Source organism: Amblyomma mixtum, chromosome 3 (genome assembly GCF_055824585.1).
Source record: "Amblyomma mixtum isolate Tamu chromosome 3, ASM5582458v1, whole genome shotgun sequence".
Classification (NCBI taxonomy): Eukaryota; Metazoa; Arthropoda; class Arachnida; order Ixodida; family Ixodidae; genus Amblyomma; species Amblyomma mixtum.
Window position 1 is genome coordinate 90,751,332 of NC_143014.1, and position 25,398 is coordinate 90,776,729.

The following is a 25,398-nucleotide window of genomic DNA, read 5'->3' on the forward strand; positions in this document are numbered from 1 at the left end:
GACTCGTAGTGAAACTACAACGCGGATTCGCTACTCATTCCCATTTCTTGGTGGCTGCGTACAAATCGGCACTTTACCTTCGCAGCTATTGGCATCTATTTACGACTCAATGGCGTGGCTTCTTCCTATGTAGCAAATCTCAGCGCCCGCATGGCACGCAGGACCTTAGCGGACGACCCTAAGTGATGGGTCCTCCATCAATATGTGACTTCACTTAAGCACGGAGTCCTGTCGCTCTGCCGTGCGACATCATTGTGCATAGCTCAGCACTAGTTTTCTCACCTGTTTTACGCTGAAACTTTTTCGTACATTTTAGACAAGCCTTTAATACGCATTCGTTGCTTTCTCTTTCCTTTTTTCCTCGATTCTACGCATAAAAATTTTCTGAACGGAGGGAAATATAACAGCTTAGAGTTCTCTTTGAAAAGGATATTGAATGCTGGCCTATGTAAAGCGTGTTTTTCATGGAAAGACTCTAAATACACGGCCTGTGCAGATCAGCTGTTTTGTAAGATTGACGGCAGGCCCTGGTCGATTCGTCATTTGTATCCACACCGCGCAAAATTATCAGCACAGCTTCAATTACAATTAAAAGACCGGGGCAGGTAGCTGTTTTCGAAGACGCACTATTGTTTAAATGAACGAGACAAGAGGCACGCCTCATTGATCGCCTGACATGGGTGTAGATGTTTGTTTATTGGGATGAGTCATCACCCTCGACAAAAGTGGCATGAACTAGGAATTTTGAAGTGCTATGCGCTGATCACACAGCAGCTCTTCAGCGCCCAAGAGGCAAACTGAAAGGAGTGCTCGTCCATCTATCACGGAAATGCCAACACGCGCGAGCACATTATCAAGTGATGGATGGCGGTCCCTGCTAACAACGCGATCACGCAGCGTATCCAAACAGCACCAGCCTATAACTAAGAACAAGAAGGAAGGGGGATGGAAACCACTTCGCCTTCCATCAGCGCAGCCCATAGTACAGCAGCGCCCATTAATGCGCTATGCGATCCCGCGCTCCGCTGCAGCCGGCACTCACTGACTCGCTGGGCGTAAGGGTCGTTTACAGCGAACGCTGCGTTTATACACTGCCGGAGACTTCCCTGCCGAGCCTTGAGTCATGCCTTATAATTGGGCGGCGGCACGTCGCGGGCGAGGGGGCGGCTCTCGGCGCCCTACGCGGACATGCAAACAGCTTACGGCAGACGCGGCGAAGCTTCATTAGCGCTTCTCTGCTCGACGCCGTCAGTTGACAGGATCGCACTGCGAACTGCGGATCGCCATGTCCGTCCACATCGAGTCTGTCCGCGGCGCCTACGACGACGTCAGGGACGACCGCAACAGCACCTCCTGGTAGGCCTTTCTCGGCCCTTCGCCAAATACGCTCTGCCGCTATACAGCTCAGAGAGAAAGAGTACGCGCATGTGAGGCTCTTTCGCTGCTATATAGTGCTTTTTTTTGCCGTTCATATATAAATATGTGTGCGTCCTCTAAGGCTGTAATGTATAAAGTTGGGCGGTCTCGCCCGTTTGTATGTATCGCGTTAGTGTCTAACGTATAGGCTTCCTATGCTACTTCGCTATATTTACCTATGCAGACCGTTTAACAAATGTCGTGCAACCTGCAACAGAAAAAAGTTTAAGAACCACGTTCAATTAATATTTTGTTCCTGGTTTATGTCACTTACGGACATTTTTACTGCTTTTGGGAAATCTTTGTAGCTGAGTTCGAATGCGCAAAAACTCCAGAGCTGCACCATGGAGTGGTTGCGCGCTCGACACGCCCGCAATGAAGGCATGACCGTACGACGCCATAGCTGTAGGTCGAACACGTGCACTCGGCACAGAGCCATTATTATTCTGCCACTTAGTCTGCGATCTGCGATGCTGTGACATTCAAAGTTCCCCACGCGCATGGCTTTTTCACCTTTTACTGAGCTTTTAGTGGTTCAGTTGAGCTGCAGTCTAACGCGTCGTTCAAAACTAAATCCTCCCTTCTATCGCGTAGCTGCAGAATCGAGCGCTCCAAGCTGTGTCTGCCTTCCGTAAGAAATCTCTGCTTCTATATGTAGAAGTTTAAAAAAAAGACGCACAAGCTTCAAGAGATACGGGCACAACACAAAATGAAGAGTCCGCATGCGAGCTTTAATTTCTACTTCGGTTTTCGTTCTTTTCTAGCGAAAGTGAGACCGGGAGAAAGAAACTGTTCGCGTATTTTTTTTTTTTTTAGCATAACTCGGATATCAGCTATATAACTCGGATATATTTGAAGATAGCGCGAGAGTCGGGGAGTAAGAGATTGCTGGACTTGATGCAGTGACTTATCGCTGCCGGGAACTAACTAAAAAGAAATTCTTATTTTGGTGTGAAAACGTCACCGCAGTAGAAATGGATGGCTCTCACAGAGTTTTACTTGTTTCTGCTGCAACACCTAATTATCTTCACCCTGCAGTGAGGTGAACTGCAGTTCTCAGCGCGCGTACTCATATTTGATTTCCCCGCCTGGCCCTCTGCCCGGCCCTGCGTGTGATTTAGTTATCGGTGGTTACAAGTATGTCCTCTCAAGCCCAATTAGAAGCTTCGCTATAACTAGCTGCCTTCCATCTCCCCAAGTAGCGCTCGCGAACTGCCCGCACCTTTGGCAGAAAGCATTCCTTTTCATTTAAAAAAGTTACCAGGACGCTGCGTGAAAGGTACAGTCGATAAAGCGCGGTGCCGCTTGCACATTTGCAAGAAAACCAGAGCGCTGAAAATAGGAGTGGGATACTAAAAGGAGGCCCCTATTTGTTACCTCTTTCTTCGTTCTCTATTATAAGATGTTCTTTTTTATGCAGAGCTTGCAAGCTTGCAACTTTAGCTATGGCCATGAATGTTCATACGTTTTGCTAGGTATTTATACCCGAGTACCGTTAGGTAGCGTCACAAAGAAAGCGCAAATAAGCACGTAGATCTATCTATTGGGAGGAAGCGCGTCGCTTGTGCTTGTGTTCTCTGACGTCACTGCTGAATGCGAGTTTATGCGCTATGCAAGCGAGTGACTCAACCAAAAGACTCAAGGCTCTGAGTTCGCATCCGGTGATCGTAACAACTAAAAAGCATGACAGGCTCCGAGAGGGAAACGAGAAGAAATTTCCTAAACTAGGCTGAGGCGTAGCTGAAACATTCGGCAAGAGCCGTCATGTTTTCACTAAACCGTAGCCTTCTTCAGCCAGAAATTTTTTCTGGTCTTTCCATTTCTCTCTCCTCGACAGCATCTCTCTATTTTCTCCCATTCTTCTTTTCTTATTTCTTCTTCTCCCCCTCTTCTCTCTCTTGCTTGCTTGCTTTGCCTTTGCATGGCGCCGATCCGCCTGAATCGGTACCATGAACTACTACGGGCTTCAGTTACACAACGGCTCTGGATGGGCTCCTAATAACGGCTCTCGCCGTAGAACACGTCTCTGTTGTGCACGGTGACGTGGCCGACTTGCAAAAAGCGACGTAAGCAACGCAAAGGCAGAAAGAAAAACATAAAACCGCTCACGCAGTTACGGTAACCTGGGGCAAATCTGCAACATCAACGGCGAAAGACTGCTAATTCCGTGCCCGCTGCAGCGATGTAACAAGGGTGAGAAAGATGGCAAGCAAACTGGCCTGCGTAGGCTTTGTCTTGCCTAATTAGGTTTATTTTTTTACAGGCAGTTTCTTCACGGATTTCAAACGAATTGACTGATTAAAACATATTCCTTATTAAGAGCCCCTCGATAGGGTGCAGCACAGAGCAGAGATTGGTTCAGGATTGAAGATGCCCTCGACAGCGTGTTGTCATAAGGTCAGTTAACCTTTAACAGGCTCTGTAACGGGTATCTCTCAGCAGAAAAGACATCTTCTGTAATGTCAGTATTGAAGATAAATTTTGAAAAACTTATAGCACCACTCTTCCTGAAGGAGGACTTTCTAACGTATGCTAAATGAAAGTGCTCAATAAGAAAGCTAAATACTCTGCGCGCATGGGTTTATCATCTTTTTTTTTTCTTGGGGACAGCGGGGGTTCTATTTTGCACGCTAAGTCAATATGTGCACGTTTCCGCAATATTTGTTTTCTTTTCTTTTTCTGCAGACCCGAAATAAATGTAACCGACCATAGCGTAAGACACGCAATATAGTGTATTTTCCCTCCCGACACGATACGCGTCACTACCTCCGTGCTGTGAAGACTGATTATATGTAGAGGGCCTAAAACACAGCCGAGTGCTTGTGCCATGATGCGAATCGGCGGGCAGGTACAGACACTGACACCATTAGTGGCAGTGCGCACTGCTGTAATGCCGGAAAGCAGCGCGCATACTGAAAACACCCGTTGTCTTTTTTTTTTTTTTTTTTCAAACAATATAGTTCCTTTGACTAAATTCAGGTGCGCACAGGCGTTTTAAGTGCGCTCAGTACATGCTTATAGGCCAGAGAACGAGAGAAAACAGATCAACCAAACAAAATATTTCGACCACTACCAAAGCAACGCAGTGGCAATGGCAAATGAATCAATGATATTGGGGCCTCCACACGAGTTCTCATAAAGGGAATATGCACCCTCTAAGTAGCAGAATTCTGGATATATTGTAAATGGCGCGCAGCATGAACGCAGCCTTTTTTCGAAGACTATTTTCTTCGAAAATTTCGCGCAGTAAAGAGGCTTGCACGAAGAGGGCTTAAAGCGCGCAGAGTCTCGTGTAGACAAGGGAACACCAGCTCTGTAGACAAATAAGACGACTCCGATGAAGAAGACGAGCTCCGCTCGTGAGAGCATTCATCGCGTGCACTGCAACCGACCACGCCCTGGGTGTTAGTGCTTACCCTGGTGTACGGGCTGTACACGTTGTACTTTCCAGCTGAATAGACGCTTCGAGCTCGCGCCTTTCCTGAAGACTTGCCCGTTTCAGGTCGCGCATAAAATAAAGGGCCAAAAGCGAAGGAGCACGCTGAATAAAGGTCCTCTGATCTTGTCCAGTTATATTATTTGTTGCATTAGGTAGAAGTTAGGCCTGCGACTCCTGCGTGAATACGAGCGAAATGCGTTTACAAAAAACGTAGTTATCAAATTAGCCCAGCTTGGATAACGATGACGGAAGTCAAAGGCAGCAGTAAACGAGAAAGTCTACAGTAAAGCAGCCACAGCGGCAAAGGCTACAGAGGGCGTAGGCTTCTTTTTTTGTTTGTTGGTTTTCAGCGTTAAGTGCCCATCGTCTCCTACCGAACAACCGTATCTTAGAATTCCAAATAGTGCACAAGTAAAAAAAAATTATTTCAGGTGCAACAAAGACTGACAAAATGCTTTAACGGTGTAATTATGTATCGATAATGAATGCGTGCATAGTGTGTGCTTTGAAAATTACGCATTCCTCTTGAAACCCGCGTGTAATAAAGTTTATATCGACTCTGTATTGTATGCATACAATACAGCCATTGGCGTTTGTTTTCGTACCTACTAAGTTCAGCAAATGGTGATTCGTTGATAGGTAAATGAATAAACATAATCATCATCTTCGTACAACGTCAGAAACTTCGAAACTTAAAAAATAATTGTTTCTGAGGTTTAACGCCCGGAAGCGACATATGGCCTATGAAGGACGCTGCATGCAGTGGTGGAGGGCTCCGGCTTATCTTCTTCCGTATCCTGGAGAAGTAACTGTTCGTCTCTTAAAACATCCAGGGCCACTACTTTTGAGGCATTATTTTCTGCAAGGCACACAGCAAGTTCTCATCAAGAAGCTCAGCAATGCTAGTCGATTTTTGTAAATGAAGTGGAAATTTCCCCAGATAGCGTTTTCTTTTCTAATAATACCTCACGTGATCTAACTAATGACGAAACCAAATGCTTCCAGTGTTTCGGGCGGGTTATGCACTCTTGCCGTTTCGGGCACTGAAAATAACCACGAAAAGTTCCCATTTATCTTTGCCTTGGATCAATGGACCGCTCCAGTTGCGGCTCTCATGGCTTCCACGAGTGCCTTAAGCGCCAATGCGAAGCTTATTTTCTTTTTAGAGTGTAATCCTTGGCAGAAGTGAGAGGAGAAAGATTCCTCTCTAGGATCTTCTTGCGAAACTGCAGTCAAGAAATCCTGGCAGGACGCGCAAGAAGCGCAGAAGCGTTCCGTTCGCATAGCTCGCCCGGGCGACACTGCATCACGTTGTAGGTACCGCACAAGCGAGTACACTGTGTGTCCTCACACTTATTTACATATTTCGGTACTCTGCCCGCTTACTGGCTTCGGCAAAGCGAAAAGAGACAAAGGAAACGAAAAAGCGAACCGTTTTGGGGGTCTTTGCTCTCACACAGGTTTTCCGCTGCCCATCAACGTAGTTGTGCAATGTTTTCGACGCTAAGCAATACCGCAAGTTAAGGCGGGTCCCCTCTAACATTCCGTAGGTTCATCAGAGTGCAAGGATACGTTAAAAGCGGGTTTCTTGACCCAATTTCGTAAGGCTTACGCAAGTGTGTGGTTTAGTTAAAAGAGGGAAGTGCGTATGTTCGGTCGTATTGCTTTTGCTACAGCGAAGCAATCACTTACTGCTTGGCCAAGAGATCAGCCACCGTTCAGTCAGCTATAGCCCTTGTTTTTGTTCTCCCTTTTTTTTTGCGCGCTGCGTTTTTCTGTTTGCTATTTTTCCAACAAAATTCGTCGCAGCAGAGACGGGTTGTGCAAAGCGCTACAGCGGCGGCAACTACATACAGAGACAAAAATAAAGAGGGGAGAAGCAGCAGCAGCAGCAACGATTACGAACGCCCCGCAGGCGCCGACAGTAGCCTCGTTGTGCAACCTGGACCGACGGTATTTTGTGGCCCCAGATTCCGCACTCAGCTGCTTTAATGGCGCGAAGCATTAGCAAGACCTAAAATTACATGCAGATCTAAGCGATAGCTCCTACGGGTTGGGACGTCGCATGCGAAGCTTCCATTAGGTGAAGCGTGGCAAAAGGCAGGCTAGTTCATGAATCGATGCGAAAAATAAATTTTTAAGAATGTCCGGCTAATAATTCGCAGCGGCTTGCGCATCGTTGTTTTTAGTTTTGTTAACGCATAACTTATTTTTTTTTCTTGCTCCGGCACTTGAAGCTAGTGGAAAAAATAAAAGAAGAAAAAAGCTCTATGTACCTGAATGATTCTCCGCGTCGTTTTCCGATATGAGTAAAAACCGGAGCAAAAAAAAATAAACTAGCAGCCTCGAGGGGCGAGAAGAGATATGCGAACGAAACAGGAGGCACCGCGATCGCTCGCTTTTTGCTTCGTTCTGTTTACACTCCGTGGCCAGAAATAATTCGGCTCGTGGAACCTTCTTTCCTTTTCTCTCTTTTTCTCTCCCACACACGCTCTCTTTACCAGCCAGCTTTCAGTTTTGATGGTTTGGCTGCTTTCGGCGAGGGAGAAAAGGGAAACGAGGCTGAAATCGATGTGTCCCTAAACGAGGACCGACAGCACTGCCCCTGTTGCCGGACTCAAGTGAAAATAAATCGGTACAAACAGAGCTACTTTTTTTCGCCGAGGGTGTAATGAAAATAAAGACGGGACCTCCGATAACTTCCCGCACTTTAAGGCCCTCGTTACAGACGCGAAAGCGCCATGCGTCCATATCGGCCAAGGGCGATTCGAGGCTGAATGGTACGAAGGTCAGCTGGCTTACGAAGTGCTATGAAGGTCGGCGTCTTTGAGTCAGTCCACACGAATATGAGAGAGCCGAACGTTTCACCATTTACAGAAGTACACGGGGGCGTTGCTACATTCCGCTCTTGGTCGGAAGGTGGCTGGAAGTGAACTGAACTGCTTGACCCATGAGCACTTTATGTAGAGAACTTCGGCTGCACGAAACTGGAGGCAAAAAATAGAGGAGGAGAAAATTGACTCCTGTTTCAAGATTTTCGTAGCATAAAATTTTAAAATCTGTCACCTTTGAAGCAGTCACATCCACGGGCCATGCATCAGTTCCCATAGTGTTTTTTTTTTTTTTTACTATTTGTGGGACTGAGCACTGTGTACTCGGGAATAACTTTTTTTGGCCATTCAGCAGAGGCTAGGCAGGAAAAGGAAGGAGACGGGTCTTACTCCAGGTGCCATGGGGAGTGGACTGCCAAGCGCTACCAGCCTCGAACCCTTTCTCCAACTTCCCATCTTCACCACTCCGCACCCCTAGCGCGAAAAAAGAACCGCCCATCCCCAAGGCACGGGAACAAAGGCCCATCTCCTTCCCTCTCCCACCAAGCCTCTGCTGCATTGCCAAAAAAAGTTGCCTCCGAGTATAGCTTTCCTAAAATTGCAGTGCAGTTCAGAAACGACGCCATTTTACTTCTGTTTTAGGGTCGGGAAACAAAGTATACGGAGGTTTCAGTCGGAGGCCGTTAAAGGGACAATATTCAGGGGCCTACCGCCGTCGGTTGATGTTATGGCAAACCGATGATGTTCCACAAACCCCGGGGATCTCGAACCTCTCACAGCACTACATATAGCTTCATACGCGTTCGCCACTCGGTAGGTTCCCCTGAACTTCTGTGTGCAGGACTTGGCAGTTTTCGTGTAACGCCCGACACACATACAATGTTCTTCTGGCCCCTTGGTGCTCATATTGTACGCATTGCGTGACGACTGCCATGGTGAAGTGGCCCTCGGACTTTTTACATAGGATGCACGTGGATCGCTAACTCATACAGCGGCGAGCACGCCGCTCGCTGATAAGACCTGCTGCCATTACTCGACCCTTTGCCACCGAGCACTCTTCGAGCCTGTCGGCGCGCTATTTCGAAACATCAGTTTTGTTCTAATCACCCCTCGTGCAACGGAAATCTAATGTTTGCGAGGCGTGGTTCGTAGTTCTCCTTATCGTGGTACGTTGCCCTTTGGACAGAGACGTCAGCTAATTCACTTGCGAATGCCAGCAAGCAATTTTACTTGCGCTGCTTATTATTTAAAGGAGTACATTGAACGAAGCCTCTGTGACACGTAGCCGGTGCTATAGCGCCGCACACGACCCTAAAAACACAAGAACTACAAATGTATTGACTTTGACGCTTAGCGTCGCGTGCTCACGTATTGAGAATAGGTTTTTAAAGGGACGCTGACGTCAACTCCATCCAGTTATTGTTCTCAGTGAAAATTTATTTTGTGGCTCCTTCTGTGTATTTTGACGTATAGTCCACCGCAGGAGACGTATGCATTCACGGATTAGAGAATTGAATTGAGAAGTATTCCCGTAACTGGATTCAAACTCGCGAAGTCCATACGGAAAAGGACTGGTTGCTACCATTTCGAAGTGAATGGCGGTGTAGCAAAGCCTCTGTTATCCGTGCAAGAAATTGGTGTCGATGCATTCATTTTACTTGCGAAATTGGCCAGTGATGGCGACGCATTTATTTCTTTTGTGGTCTTTTCGCGCTTATAAAGGCTTCGCTTTCAGTGAGAGTCGCCTCTTTGTGATTAGAACGCGGTGCCCGATCGATACAGGTCAACTTCTATGTCTCCTCAATGTCCCATCAAGTAGCACCTGCGCTTCCAAGTGCGACTGCCAGCTCGCGTTTCACAAGAGTATGATGCTTATTCGAGCTGCCACTGGCGGAACAGAAAACAGCAATGTTCCATACCCGTGCTGTTTCACGACGACGCTTGTGTTCGTTTTTAAAAGCCCGCCCGTCAGTACAGTCGTCCACAGACCTGTCTAGAGCGCTTGAACTGCGTGCTCCGCAGTGCGCAGAGCGACGCCTAGCGGCAGCGCCTGGTTCGAAATAGCGCATCTCTGAGTATCGCCTGAGCATCACGCATGCGCTATCTCGAACCAGGCGCTGGCGCTAGGCGTCGCTCTGCGCACTGCGGAGCACGCAGTTCAAGCGCTCTGGACAGGTCTGTGGACGACTGCACATGCACGTGTGATTTGTGTCCTCATCGTTTATCCTCCTGAGATATGACTGATCGCCACGAGTTTCCCGACTGGTCAGTTAACTGTGCAACACGCTTCTCGTGAAACCTAGCTTACATTTGGTCTACTCCCTTATCGCAGCGGTTGCCAGTGGTTTGAACATCCGCCTCGCATGTAGGGGAGGTGCGGGGTTCGATCCCCAGTGCCGCCGAATACCCGCCGGTGATACAGTGGGTCTGGTGCTCGGCTTATCCGGCTTGGGAAATAATATTTGGCCCCACCTTGAGTAGAACAAAATACCTTGTGCCATGGCACTCTTTAGCCAAAGCTGCTCCTGAGCCACAAAATTCATCGTCATCATCATCATCGTCTACCAGATTAATTTTTCGCCTTTTTTCGTCAAAGCTAGTGCTCAATTACGCACTGTTTTTATTAACGACAGCTCTCCACGCCTCCTTAATCTTAGCAGGAAGGGTGCGCAGCTCTCAAAAAAAAGGAAGGAAGGAAGGAAGGAAGGAAGGAAGGAAGGAAGGAAGGAAGGAAGGAAGGAAGGAAGGAAGGAAGGAAGGAAGGAAGGAAGGAAGGAAGGAAGGAAGTCATCATTAAAATCAAAGGCGCCAAACCATACACACACACACACACACAGGAGTAGAAAGAAAGACGAGACAGAGCGCTCTTTCTCGTCTTTCTTTCTACTCCTGTGTGTGTGTGTGTGTGTGTATGGTTTGGCGTCTTTGATTTTAATGATGAATAACTACCAACTAGCCCAACAACAAGTTCTTCTAAGAAGGAAGGAAGGAAGGAAAAAAGGAAGGAAGGAAAAAAGGAAGGAAGGAAAAAAGGAAGGAAGGAAGGAAGGAAGGAAGGAAGGAAGGAAGGAAGGAAGGAAGGAAGGAAGGAAGGAAGGAAGGAAGGAAGGAAGGAAGGAAGGAAGGAAGGAAGGAAGGAAGGAAGGAAGGAAGGAAGGAAGGAAGGAAGGAAGGAACGTACAAAACAAGCTATATCCATGAGGAAAGCCCGTGTTCTAACTGCGCCACATAGTAAAGCCCTGATACGCATTCCGGGCAAGCAACGTCTCCAGATGGCAACTCTTCATTTCTTTCCCTATATTTTTTTCTTTCTCTAGCTGCTATCGGCACCTACTCACGCGTCCCGCACAGCACCTAAGTTTTTACTTTGTCATGAGCCGCTGACGACCGTGGAGATGCATCAGATAAGTGCCGCGGTCGGACGCCCCTCAGCTCAGGACAACAAACCACATAGGCCGCGCCGCGCATTTCCAGTGGTTCCCCGGCTGCACCACCCGCGTCGAAGGAGTAGCTGGCGCCGAACAATACGCGGCCGCAAGCAAACGCCAAGAAGAAGAGCGTGGGCAGAGCAGCTCGGAGAGGGGATCCCATTGCGACAGGATCCCCGCGGAGCCGCGCGCGCCGCGCCCCGGCACAAAGGAAAACGAACCGGGCCCTGAAAAGGTCACAGGCTTTGCTTCTTTCCCTTCGGGCATCAAGACGCGACTCGCTCAGCGCTTGCCACCCTTCTTTTTGCAGAACTGAGTCAAGCAGACGTCTGCTTTTTGCCGTTCTTCGGCGAGCGATGCGCAAAATAGCGCTTCACCGGCGTTTAACCAGCGCCCCGCCATCAAGCGCGTCTAACATCTGTGCGCGCATTCCCAAGGTTAAAAGCGCCGCCTCCATTGCAAGTGCAGCTAAAGCCGACTTGGTTTTCACGCGGAAGAAAGGCAATCCAATTAAACTAAGTTACCCGAACTTCCGACGGACAATATATGTTTTGGTCACAGCGGGAACAAAATCTACAATTAGCATACAGACGTGCAAGTCGGGCGAAACATTAGAGAGGTAAGTGTAAAACAATCAGTCGCATCCTAGAAAAAAAAAAAAGGTTGCATTGAAAACATATGATGCCCTCAGCTCGCCGAACGCGGGAGCAGAACGTCAGCTAACCTCGAAACACGAATTTCAGTACCCAGCTCGATACACGGGCTTCAAAACAAACGTGCAAAAAAGGCGTATTGCGAAGTCTGAAGCTTTGCTCTAACCAGGCCAAACTTGAGTCACGTAGCCAGTGTGCATGCTTTCAGCGGTTTGCCTTTGATCTCTACGTCGCGGCATTCTCAAAGTGGCAGAACATTAGCGCATTCATTCATGTATGTACTCATCTCAGTTCTTTGCACGCTCGATCCTGGCTCGCGTCCCTAGTCACCTTGGCGATCATGACAGCCTTCATAAAGATATTCTAGACGCCGCCCACATGCAAACTGTTCTAACGTGCGAGCAGTTTTGAGAACTTGGCCCCTGACTTGCTGACTCAAGCTGTGCCTTGCATAATAAAGCGCAAGACGTGCCTTATGGTGCATTTTTTCGCAATTTCTGCAGCAGTTCAAGTTTTTTGGTGGATGTCGGCTGTCTATCTGCTATAGGAGAAAGACACGAGGGTAGTGTCACAAGCCCAATGACTTAATTGCTCTACTACGGCATATTTAGAATCATTAACCTCAAACAGCAGAGTGGCCTAGAATCACGTGCCCGCCTGCCCACATCTCTCTCTCCAATCCTGCACATTTGAAGATTGCGTTACACAAACTCTTACTGCAAACTGCTTGTACAATGAGATTCTTTATTATTCTCTCCTGACCCGCTCCTCCCTGCAATGTCTTGATAGCTCTGAGGCTAAGTGGGTTAACAAATGAACACGCACGCAGAAACCGCCCACGTAGCTTGTGTACGCAGCGCTATAGTGACGCAAGGGAGAAGTGTCCGAGCGTAGCCGTCTGTGGTGCAGGATGTGCGACTATGCCGCAGGGCCCTGCTCACGTACGATGGCGGGCAGATCCGGGCCACATCCAAAGGGGAGGACTTCGAGACGCTCAAGAAGAACCTCTCCGGTGAGTTTTGCTTCCAACATTCTACACTACAGTTCCATATCTTTTTTACAGCGGCATCTGCTAAATCCAGTTCCTTGGATTGAGGACCGTTGTAGTAGCACTGGTAATTGTAGTAGCCGAAGTAACCAGAGGGTGGTAACAGCGGTAACTACCCGGTGGTCACCATAGAAGGAGGCGAAGGAGGGTTGCGCCGATGTCACTCATTACGTCACTGAAAAGCGCCATGGCAACGCACCACGTTGAGTGGTCTGAATCCAGTGACGTCACAGACAGCGCACAGTTCCTATCCCACATAACTCCCCCCACTGCTGTGGCAACCTCCAGAAACATATACATAGACTTCATCTTTCAGGATCAGGCATTGGTGAACACCTCGAACACATTTCCCGCCACTTCTCAGATCTCAAAACTTCCTTCATGATTGTCAAGGAGTTGGAGAGAAGTGCTACTTGAAGAGCAAGTATGTCTGAAAAAAAAAATTCGCTGGTGCTTCAGGATTGCTAAAGTACGAAATATTGTGCGAAAACAAAGTTTTTTGCAGGTGGACACCACCGACATGCACCTGAAAGTGCGACTGAGGTGTCCACTGACCCACAGAGCCAGTTATGCGAGTCTTCAACTTGCTCATCGTCAATGCCAATTAACTCAATGTACGACGGCGGCCTATGCACCTGTGCCGCGTTTCTGCATCAATGTTGTCAACGCCAATGGGTACTGCTCTAGTGCCGTGTTTCTGCCACAGCGTTGCCCACGCCAACGCATGCCGCACACATCTCTGTCACTACCGCCACATAGCTAAAAGCACAAATATTAGCTGGACAGTAGTATTAGTTGACGAGGAAGACGGTGTGCAACGCACAGCGCGAGAGTGCGTTGCAGTTTAACACGAGGCGTGTTCGGCTGCGGCGATAGCCAGTGCACTCGAGCAGTGGCCAGCGAAGCTGGCCTGTTCGCGCCGCGCCGCGGGTTCGAATCCTAGTCACGGATATTTGTTTGATTTTTATTTATTTATTTCACTTGTCACAAACTCACAATCAACGCAAGTCTTGCTCGGTGTTTATACATTGGAATAGTGATTTCGCACTAAAAAAAGAGTGGTCTATAACTGTACATCAAATCAAATCAAATCAAAAATTTATTTTCAACATTGATACAATGTTGATGGCTTCCGTGACAAAAAGCTGTGAGGACAGCTTGACTAGGTCAGGGAACCATTTTGGCAGCAGCGACTTCATATACACTTCAATAATTCAAATACAAATGAAATGTGCAACAGAATACATACATTGTCTTACTTACTGAGTACAATAGTTAAAATGCAAGTGAATATTGTAATGGAATACACGGACTTCATTCATCAACTTAACTACGCCACAAAAGAACAGTGTGCCCTACAATAAAACTACGCAACAAACGAATAAAAATTAGTACCATAAAGCGTTTTACACATGAGATCCCGATGAGAAGGCAAACACACACACTCACTCTGTATGCCCAATTTCACAATTACCACTCAAAATCATAAAACAGTCTTAGAAAATTGCCCAGAAACAAACATGCTGCGCAATGCGGTGCGCGTTAGGGCAATGGAACCAGAAAATTGTGTTTTAATCTTGTTTAATAGAAATGGTACGTTGTACGTTAATGTTTGCAGAAGATAATTAGTGCGTGGCCGCGGTACAAACCATCTCGCGCTACACAGTGCAACCCCCCCCCCCCCCCCCCTGTAAGTTATTTGTATGCCTCTGCAGCCCCTACTTGACTTGGGTAAGTAGTTTGCCCTGTCCGCGTAACATCATTTATTTGAAGTGCAGTTTAACTTCTTTGTTTTAGTACGTGAACGGCGCGAGAAGGGATGACATAGGAAGAGTGGGAGGAGGATGAAATATAGAACTGCGATTTCACGAAAGTTCTGATCACCAATAAACCCACCAAAATAAAAACACTCAGCGCAGAGGGATCATTGTCGGAGGCATCAATATTTCTAAACCGCAAGTCCGTCAGTTCGAATTTTTCGAATATACATATGTGCGTAAATTGTCGGTCCTTCAGTTACTTCGATCCCAAATTCACGATTACAGATTTACGTCGAACATGTTATTCTTTGATGGGGCAAGGGGTGTGTAAATTACTGCAATATATTTTAAAAGCCCCATATGCCGGATTAAGCGTACAAAAACGGGCAAATGCGCATTACGTGAACGTTTGACTGCTGCACCTCGAGCTCACCAGAGCGGACGTTCCTTTCGAACGAAATAATTTGGGATAACAGACCCTGTCATCTGTTTCTAACTAATATAGTCGTTTCCTGAAACACTCGTAAAAGGTTTTCGACAACGCGAAGTGCCTAAATTTTAAAAAAAAGTGTAAACTTGAAATTCAGGAAGATATCAACTGTTTTCATATACCGCCATGAATTTTAAGACAGTTTCTTTGTTATGCCACTGACAAGACAGTCTTGGGCGCCCAAAAGTCTTGAAACGACCTTACTCATGTTCTGTCCTCGTCAGAAACCCTCTGTTGCTTATGTTGCAGTGAGCTAGGTATGCCGACTCCTGTAGACCCGTATGCATAGCTCATGTGTTGTGTTGGCGGCATGCTAGCGCCAACAGGGGAGCTCAGTTTCATTGTCTCAAAGCGCTATACGCGGCCCTTGGCTTTACTATTTGCACCATTACAGAGCCCACACTCACTGCCAAACTGTCTCGAGTTTCAGAACTCACCATAGCGCCTGAATGAACCACATCACCTCCACCTCATCTTTGGGGCTCGATAAATGCAACCTAAGCGCCCGCAATTCCTGCCACGGAGGCACCGAGTTTTGATGGAGGCGAAACGCAAAAGGACACCCGTGTGAGGTGGTCGTAACTGATCAGGAGCCCTCTTCAACGGGGCCTTTTTCTTTTCCTTCTTTCATTCCTTTCCCCACGGCGCGGTTGAGGTGTTCATCGACAGTGAGACAGTGCCTCTATTTTCCTCATAATCCTGTTCAAGCACTCGCAACAGCTAGCATGTGAAACTGAAAGGACCGTTGGCAGGTTCTCATCGAAGCTACTGTTACTTCTGAGGCTCCTCCTCTTCAGTATGAGTGCTCTAAGTTGTAGGAGCACGCGCGCGCGCTCCAGTACACGGGCGATGCCTTCATTGGAACACGTGCAATGGGCCCCATTCTCGGCCGGTCAGTCATATGTGGCGACCTTCGTTTCCGATAGGTAAACCCCCAGCAAGATCTTGCGATGTTTGTGTGTTTGTACCGAGAGCATAGTGTCAATAAATAAAATAAATATTGCCACGACTGAGATTCGAACCCGTGGCGGTGCGAACGGATCAGCTTCGCTGGCCACTGCACGAGAGCACTATGCTATCGCCGCAGCCTCGCGTTAAAGTGAAACACACTCTCCCGCTTTGCATCGCACTGTCATCTGTTCCATCTGTTGCGCGAGCAGATCAGATCCGCTAAACCTCAATCAGAGCTTAACCTGAGTCTAATATCGTCGCCAGACGTGCCGACTGCCCAGCAAAGTCAAACCATGAGGCAATCAAGTTAGGCACATGCTTTCGCACGTCTACTCGATTTAACTACGTTAAAACCTTACCATTATTTTTCTGGAAATCGGGGGGTATAAATCGGGCGATATTTTTTTAGCTCAAATTCGGGTGAAAATCGGGTTATAGAGAAAAATTTCCGAGTTTGGGGTTTTTTCGCGTAATTTTTTTTAAACACAAGCCGCAATAGTCTAATCTAAGACTCTATGGACCGACGAAATGAAGTTTCTTCACACCCAGACACTGCTATAGCACTTCGCTTTTCTGCTGGAAATAAAATGCTCTATTTTTGCTCGATATTTCATAAACAACAAGAAACTCGCGGGTTGAACTAAAAAAAATGTTTGACAAATATTTTTTTTTATCTGTTGTAAATATTTCGTCACGTACGTTACCAATCTCCTACGGAACATTACCGCGTCTGAGCAAGACCGGCCTGCCTTTATTTGTACAATGGGAAAACCTTCAACATCACAGCGACGATTCCAAACGCGCAAAGTCCTTGAATCAGGATGTCGTTAGCGTGGGTAACGCTTCATATAGTGACTACGATATGACGGCTTGTCAGTAACCATGTTTTGGCCTCTCTATATCTTCCTTTTCGAACTAATCATTGAATTAATCCGCCTCAAACCCTACTTGACCGAAGACACCGCTTTGGAATAAGCACTAGATATCCACAAATTTCTTGCGGTGTTTTCAGCTTTTTGAACTCATTTTCGTGCAAAAATTCAGTTTAACCCGATCTTTAAGAAATATGTTCGGGGTGCGAGAATGGGGTAAAATCGGTCCTTAATCATACGGCATCATGCTGCGTGCTTTCTACTCTTTTTTTTACAATGCGTTAGTTAACGCACTGTAACGCAATCTGGCCAATAGTGACATTTTTATGTGACAACAACAAGCTAATTGCACGATGAATGGCTACACCAGCAAAAGCAAAAAAAAATAGTTGAAAATTGTCGCTTATAACCAACTGCGGACCGCCGCCTAATGTTACCAATACGATTACAAGTGACTTTCAGAGTAGAAATTTCAGTTACTCAGGGCCAAGCAGTAGCCTTCAAACGCCTCTGTGCTGTTCTCTACAATGCGCATATAGCTGGTGTTTACACGAGTTGCAATTTTTTTCTTCGCAATACTGTTTCACAGGATCCCCGATACAGCAAGACTTTCGTCTCAACAGCGCTACAAAGCTTAGTGCCAAGAGACTACGCGATGAAAAGGTTTCTAAAGGTTACCTCAGAGGTGCTTCTTTCCAAGGAACTTTGCAAGAGTATACCTTAGGGGTGCTTTAGGCAGCGAATGGCATGAAATTTCCAAAGGCCTGAGGCGGGTGGAATAGAACCGCGGGATATTCACTTGAGGTGTGCGCGCGAGTACGCAACGTCTGCACGGCATTACTTCAAAGAGCGTATCTTCTACAGCAAAGACATGTGAGTCAATGTAACCCGCCTGTATTGCTTTCTGTGTTGGTTAAGGTGGCTGGCCTGAAGCTATTGCAGGTTACTCCAGCCTAAAGCAGGCAGGAGTCTATCAGTATGTGTTTTCTTCTGCTCACATGATTCGTGCGGCGTTGCCAAGCCGTTAATAAAAAGAAAAGAAAGAAACCATGAATGACTCCAGCGGCTCTCTAGCTTTGCTGACCACACTTTTCGGAAGGCTTAATTGATCTATTCGCACTTTTACTATTAGACTATTTATCCTTTTCTTTTTTACACTGAATGCAAATTACCCGTCGTCTGGAAACGTGAGCCTAGCATCTGAAACACTAATGCACTTACAAAGCACGCCTTCACTCACTACGACAGCTTTTTGTCTTGTGTGATAGTAGCTCGCAGCAAGCTAACTTTGAGATATCTCACCTGACATAAAATGCTTGTTCTAGTTGCATCAATAATGCTAGAAAGATTTTATTCTGGTGATCACAGGGACAAGAACATTTTACTTGCCTGTCTGATGGCCTTTTTTTGCATGGCATAAGCGAAAAACCTTTACGGCGTCAGCGGAAGAAATTCACGGTGAACAGCGGCTTCTGACGTGAGCGTTGTTTGTCGCCCCACAGAACACGAGAGAGCCTTCGTCTACCTCCGAATCCAGGCCGGCGACGAGATGAGCAAGCGGTGCAAGTTCGTCTTCATAACGTGGCTGTCTGAGAGCGTCGGAGTGCTGCAGCGAGCTCGCATCAGCAGTGATAAAGCAGCCGTCAAGGAAGTAATTACTGTGAGTACATAAATGTACTTAGACAGAGAATTCACCGACATCATTTAGCCATATCGCCCTGCTTTACGCATGCACTTTAGCAAACGGAAGCCCATTTCCACCTGTTCAAACTTGTTCATTATTCAGGCTAACGTTTTGCAGTAACGCCTAAAACTGGTTTCCAAGATTAAAATTAGCCACAGACGTCTGCCTTGGAAGTACACGTAAAGCGGAGCGAAACGCAGAATAGATAAGACACTGAATAGCTGAGGTGCCCTCCTTGGCAGTTGTGGTGGGACACCGACGTCGGCGTGGTCAGGTCATTAATTAGAATGCATTGCTACGCCCCAAATTAGGGATAGCCTCTTTATATTTCAACTTTTCCTTGGCGGAGGGGCGAGGTAAGGAGCGCCGATTTATCTTTGTCTTCGCGTCGACCGAACGAATGCCCAACAGCCTTACCATCAAGTTTGCGAGCTCGGTTCTTGTCAAGAAACTTTTCTGGGATAAGCAAGTTGTAGCGATATAGCATTACACCAACTCGGCCTTTAACCTTGAACAAGCAACGTAAACACACAAGACGGTAGGGCCGCTGACGCACATAGCGGTGTTTGTGTCGGCACTGCGTGTGTCAGCGCTATGTGAGTGTCGTTCTCCTCGCCGCCCTGTGTTTTCGCTGCTCGCTTCGAGATGAACTAACAAGCCAAGGTGCCTCCACTGGGTCTGTGACGTTATTTTTCTCCGTGCAGGCAAAATATTAGGTGACGCGATCTGTATGCCAGTTGGTTCATGACTTACAGTGAAGGACCCAGCGGAAGAAGCAGGACAAGGCATAGAAGAAGCGCACACACCCATCGCTGGACATTACGAATGTTTAAAGAGCCCGGGGCACAAGAACAAAAGTCCATTAACGCGAATTGCTGGGCCAGTTGGCATATATATCTATAGCTGACACTCAAGGAACCAGTGTCAGCTCTTTAATTGTACGCCTTGTTCTGCGTCTTCTGCTGTTTCCTTCACTGTCAAAATATTGGGTGCGGCAAAAAAAAAAAAAGAAACATTTTTAATGTGATAGCATTTAGGCTGTCGTAGCATTAGAAATTTCTGGCTTCCCTATCTCGAAATTATCCGAATGACCGAGAGAGGTCATGTGACCTTGTGACGTCATCACAACCTGCCCCCCCCCCCCCCCCCCCCCCGGATTGTGAGCTGCCCACCGTGGCAGGTGGTAGTTAATTTAATAATTGGTCGCGATAGGTTGCTCGGGAAGAGCAACCTGTGCCTCACAAGACCCATCGATGGCTGTGTTCGAAACAGTCATATGCCGGGGCAGTAGCGCACCGCCTGACGGCTGCACCTCTGCGCCAATAGTGGTATGAAAACTCCCTTCGATCTATGAATGCGATTGAGATGGTCATGACGTCATCAACACCACATGACAACCAGTGGACCACTCCTATGGCACCACCAAATTTTAAAATCTGAGGACCCCAAAAATTTGGAAGTACGCACACCCCCGAAAATGAATTAAGTTGGGTTAATGGGAATTAGTGCGTCGGAGTAGTATAATCCCATATGATAATTCAATGGAAGGTAATTGAACATTCTAGAAGCTGATCACTCTTGCATATCATACAAGGGCAATGGAACCGGTTCCAACCAGAGTTTTGGCGCGAAAAGCTCAAGAACATGAGACACTCGTTGTAGACACCATAGCAGGCAACCTAAACGCTATCGCATTTTTTTTTATTCTTTAAGAATGTGGTTAAGGAGGTCCCCAAGCTTTTTTTACTATGTATGCAGAGAGCAATGATCGGGCAAAAGATTGGATATTACGTTTCCATTTTCCGCAGCTCACCAAATGCACTTGCCACGAGCCTTCTTATTTCTTGGGTGTGTCTCCGACAGTTCAGCACCATTTTCAGCCCCCACAACTTGCCAAGAAATGCATTCGCTATTTTCATCAGGGAAATCGGCACGCCAACCATACAATTTTTCAGGCGTTCGCAGGCCCAAGCATATGGAGCAGTAGCGAAACCTTCTTCCAGTAACCAAATACTAGCCGGCTGAAGTTTTGTATTCTATGCGACAGCTAGAAATTACAGGGATTCCTTTTATTTCCTGCAATGGCATTTACATTTTCTACACCAGCGCGCAGGAACAAGAGCTGTAAGGCTTCTTTCTCCCTCTTCCCATCGCCAGCAACAGAGGTAGCCCCACGATTCTGCCTGCTTTGAATTTCGTATGTTTACAGACAGCTAGAATTCCTTAGCTGGGACCAGGAGCTCTCCCCTTCTAGGCGCCGCTTGTTTTTCTAGCAGAGCACACGCACGACGAAGAGCCCACCGAGAGACCGCTTCATTTTCACCGCCGTTCTGCCTGCCTCACGAGCAAACGCGGCCGAGTGGTGTGCCTTCCGAGCCTGGCGGTGTATCAGATGTCCGCGCAGACTGGACTGTGCTGCGCGTGCCTTTAATAGGCAGGTGCATGGCGCTCTTGTACTAACGTCGACGGTGGCAGAAGTCCTTGTAGGCGTCTCTAGATGTCAGAATAAAAATGGGCTTAAATGAAGTTTGTTTTGTGCGGAAAGTAGTGCTAGCAAGCCACTGTGATATTGCGGAGAACACAGCAATCGATGGCATAGCCGGCCCATATGGCGCAGATGAGATGTTCTGGGTGCCTCTCTCAAACAGTGAAGCGCGTTGCGCTTTTACTAAATCATGTGTTCATATCATAAAGAAAAAACCTACCCTGTCAATGATGCTCAAATTCTTTTCTATGTCAAAGTGATCTTGGAATTAAGTTCAACGCGCTGGTCAAGGTTGGCCGCTCTGTTGAAACAGCAATGCATAGATTGCATCTGGGTATACGGCCTACACACCGCCCTTCTATAGCACAAAATGAGCAATACGAGGGCGCAGAATGCTCCTGCCAGGAATCAGAAGGGATGAAACGCCTCCTTTTGCAATGCACTAAACAATCTCCTCATTGTCTGAAATAACCAGACAAGTTACTCTCTCTAAACAAAAGGCCATGTCATCTTGAGCGTGTGACTGGCAACTACGTCACAGGAACAAGCTGCGCGCGTACGATTCATATTTCTTGAGGAATCTTAAACAGTGACGAGTTATTAGGCACTGCACAGAGCTGAAACTTCGTTCGTGGTCTTTCCTGAACGTTTTTTTTTTTTTTTTTTTGCATGTCAAATAAACACTCGAGCGTGTCCTGTATTTGCTGTACTATGTTTTCTGTGGCGCAAGTGCCGTTTTTCGTTCCGAGAATAATGCCCGAATTCGTCTTGTACAGTACAGCTGTAAAAAAGGTTAACCCAACTAGGCGGTGCTTGTACGAGGAAAGAGCGGCACGTACGACACACTTCAATCGCGCAAGCGAACTCGTGACGAGAGTACCAGAGTGTTCCCATTACAGGGCTGGTCAGGACAGGCAGTAGCCGTTCGATAAGCGCGGCTCTGCCTGGGTTGTTCACCAGCCATGCACAACTGTGTCACGGGCCAGTATCTTCCTTATTCGTCGGGAGTAGCGATATTTACCTTTTCAATCAGTATTCTTCCGTCACTCACAGTATAAGAAATCGATGCGTGAGAGACCTGCGACGTAATAAAAATGCCTCCGTATCATTACCACCGTATTTTGTAATGATTCATTTCATTTTCTACTCTGCCTTTGGTCACTGCTCCCGGTGACGTCGACCGTGACCCATGCCTCTGCCAGGCTGTCGGAATGGTGCCAACGAAGGAGAGAGCATGAATGAGCGCCTGCTAAGTGTTATCAGCGCTTATCCTGTATCAGGAAAGAAATTGTGTCGTGGTTGGGCGACGTAACGGCGGAGCATGATTCCTGCGATTCGGCCGGACTGGGTGCAGCGACCAAACCGGCTCCGCCTGTGATTACGTGTTCGCTTACCCGCCTATTGTTGTTTTTGTCATGAATGACATCCCAACCGAATGAAATGAAAACGAAATAAAAGGTTTCTAAACACGGCCCCAAGAACATTTTGCCTACTGCACTAAAAGTAAAGCGTTACCTTGACCATGACCTTGTGCCATGTTCCTCAAAGAACCTTTTCGCAAATGATAACTTTCCGTCCCTATATCACTCTCTAATATGCAGTGATTCCTGCTAGGCAGCTGGCGTCCTCAAGAGGGAGTATAGCTTCTAAAAGCATGCTAACTAAATACGGGCGAATGAGAGGGCGGTGTGCGGCGACGCGGCCTTTAACATGAGCTCGTTGGTACACGCTAGCATCTGCTTCTGCCACAATTTTCTCGGTGCGCGATACAGGTATCCACGTTGGCTCGCTCAGGACATACTGCGATGTTTATACAACCTTAATTTCGCGTGCTAGCGTTTCGGTTCCCCTGGTGTGCTGCAAATCAGGCGGCGTGACCCCGATTTTTGGGAGGTAGTGCGTTTATCAATTATGTTGCCATAGCTGGGCCGGTATACACCCAGATTGTGCATGCGCCATTGAAGCATGTAACTTCTGTTTTTGTTATTGTTGTGCTTTACCTTTCGCCTGCTCCTTTCATTTCAGAACTTCGCTGTGGAGCTCCAGGTTGAGGACCCTGCTGAGATTACCGAAGACAACATCAAAAACACAGTGAACAAGGCCGGCGGAACCGATTACGGCACGGCGTCTTAACTACACGCTGGCCTCACCGTCTCTTCCAAGTCGTCTACGTCTAAGCAGCACTGCAAAATGACGGGCGGGCTGCTTCTCCAGAGCTTCACAGTGCACAACAAACAAAACTTGAGAAAAAAATTGCTTGAAAAATAAATGTCACGCCAACATTAGTGAACACCCCAGTGTTTCACGGCCCATCTGCTGGAAAGAGAAATGAACCGAATAAAGCACACCTTTGGAATTTTTCTTCTCGTCAGACAAAAAAAAAATCGGCAAACGTGTAAGCATTGTGCTTACCGCAGACTAAAACAAAAGCAATTGAGTGATGGGCAGGTACGCACACACCACACATATACACGCACGCACAGAGTCCTCTGTAGTAGGACTGAGAATGACAAGCTCTCCAGAACGTAAACGAAACCCGGAAGTATAACAAAAAGGGTTGGTTTGGTTTATGGGGTTTAACGTCTCAAAGCGACTAAGGCTATGAGAGACGCCGTAGTGGAGGGCTCCGGAAATTCCGACCACCTGGGGTTCTTTAACGTGCACTGACATCGCACAGTACACGGGAAAGGTTGGAAAACATTGAAGAAGCTATAAAACAAAGTAAGAAACTGGGCACTGGCAGAGACAAGTCACAACGTAAAAGATATAGAAAAAAACATGCACGGTCGGTTTCAATAAGACATCAGAGATGCCCCGAAACAACTTTGAGCAGAATCACACTGTCTGCAGACTCGAAAGGGCACTGCTTACGGATAGGAAGCGGCAAAAGCACGTGCGACGGCGTTGGTGGGCTCGCCAAGCAACACTGCAAAATTCGCGCTTACCTGCAAGTGAGGCCAGAGTACAGGCAGCCAGAACCCGAGTACTCCGCCATTGCCGCGATGGCACAGTGGTGAAGACGCTCCTCTGTTGAGCATGAGAACACGAAACTGAATCCCAGGTACGGCAGTCGCATTTCTATGAGGACGAAATGTTAAATCCATCGTGTGCTGTGCATTATCACTGCCGGTTAAAGGAGACCAGGTGGCCGAAATTTACCCGGAGTCCTACCATGCGGTGTCTCTCACTGTTCATGTGGAGATTCGGGGCGTTATACCCAACATACCTGCCATATCTATACCCTCGCCCCACCACAAATGCCTGAAACAGGAAACCCATAAGTACAAATAAAAACGGGCAAGAAATTGAAAATGTGGGGCACTAAAATAATTTCGACTCCAAGCGCTACAGTTCGCCGATATTTTTCCAGTTTTAAGTATTCTGATTATTCACCTAAGGACATATGCGTTCTCCCTCTGCTACCACCTTTCTGTAGACGATAGCAAGCCCATGCATAGTTGAGCAATTTTCAATATGCTTGGTTTTCGACACTCATGCACTAAAAACAGAGCCGCAGACAACGGCAAGGACAGGGGAGGGAGCAAGAGCGAAGGATTCGAGCCCTGGGGCCCGAACGCCCCTTTTGGTCGTGACGTCATGGAGCGGGAGTGAGGCATACTGCTGTTGTGGCGTTGGACGAAGCGTGTGGAAACTGCCGCTTCTATCGTACTGCAGAGTGACGCTGGGAGTCATTAAATACCTGATGCGCCAAAAAATCGAAAGAACACCAAACGTGTTAGATTATAGTGCGAAGATAGCCACCACAGACGAAATGCAACGGCAGTACAGACAAGAGTTTTAGCCCAGTGGAAGCCCCTATACCGTTATCTACTTAGGCGAGACACCAACTGCGCATGCGCCACCTCACCGCGGGAAGGCGGCGCGTGCGCAGCGGATGTTACGACAGAGGCAAGAGCATACCTTCCATGCGCAGCCGTATTTCGCCTCTCGCGGAAGTGGATCCGCTGTGATTAAAACTAGATGGTTTAGAAAGTGCATAGTTACTGAAACTAGAAAACTCTGGCATAGGGAGATTCGCGTTCCGCTTCTCCAAAGCGCGAACTGCATATCCGCTGACTTCCTGTGCAGATGGGTTCGAGCGTGGATTGCGGAAACACATCGTGCTAAGCTAAAACTCCAAAAGGCGGAGAACTGCAGCAGCGGCGTGCATGGGGTTGGATGGCGACAACATGAAGTTAGTACGATAAATCTGTCTTGCAGGAATTATCTATCTGCAGGCAGTTTGGGAGCCTGCGACAATAGTGTTTGTTGCGTAGGGCTTTGTGAAAAGTGGAAGGCCGTGGGCTATTTCCAGGGTGACTGCATGTTCTTCCAGCGCGA

At 47.4% G+C, this 25,398-nt stretch overlaps 1 protein-coding gene across 2 annotated transcripts; it reads left to right on the plus strand.

Annotated features, from left to right (window-relative positions):
• Positions 1 to 1,156: 1,156 nt before the first annotated feature.
• On the plus strand, positions 1,157 to 23,413 carry LOC149350920 (coactosin-like protein). Of its 2 annotated transcripts, none has more exons than XM_089576950.1 (4): positions 1,157 to 1,356; positions 12,677 to 12,779; positions 18,391 to 18,548; positions 23,083 to 23,413. In XM_089576950.1, exons 1-4 carry the CDS (start codon positions 1,189 to 1,191, stop codon positions 23,188 to 23,190), a joined length of 537 nt encoding a protein of 178 aa, XP_089433076.1. In that variant the 5' UTR covers positions 1,157 to 1,188; the 3' UTR covers positions 23,191 to 23,413. The 2 variants fall into 2 exon arrangements, with proteins under 2 accessions (XP_089433076.1, XP_089433077.1); XM_089576951.1 differs by having other exon boundaries at positions 1,184 to 1,356; positions 12,697 to 12,779.
• The last annotated feature ends 1,985 nt before the right edge of the window (positions 23,414 to 25,398 follow it).

Bases quoted from the DNA above. Each gene is read 5' to 3' on its own strand.
- LOC149350920 (XM_089576950.1), top strand. From the start codon at position 1,189: ATGCAAACAGCTTACGGCAGACGCGGCGAAGCTTCATTAGCGCTTCTC. The intron at 12,780-18,390 runs GTGAGTTTTGCT...GTCGCCCCACAG, and splicing joins GCTCAAGAAGAACCTCTCCG to AACACGAGAGAGCCTTCGTC. The intron at 18,549-23,082 runs GTGAGTACATAA...CTTTCATTTCAG, and splicing joins CCGTCAAGGAAGTAATTACT to AACTTCGCTGTGGAGCTCCA.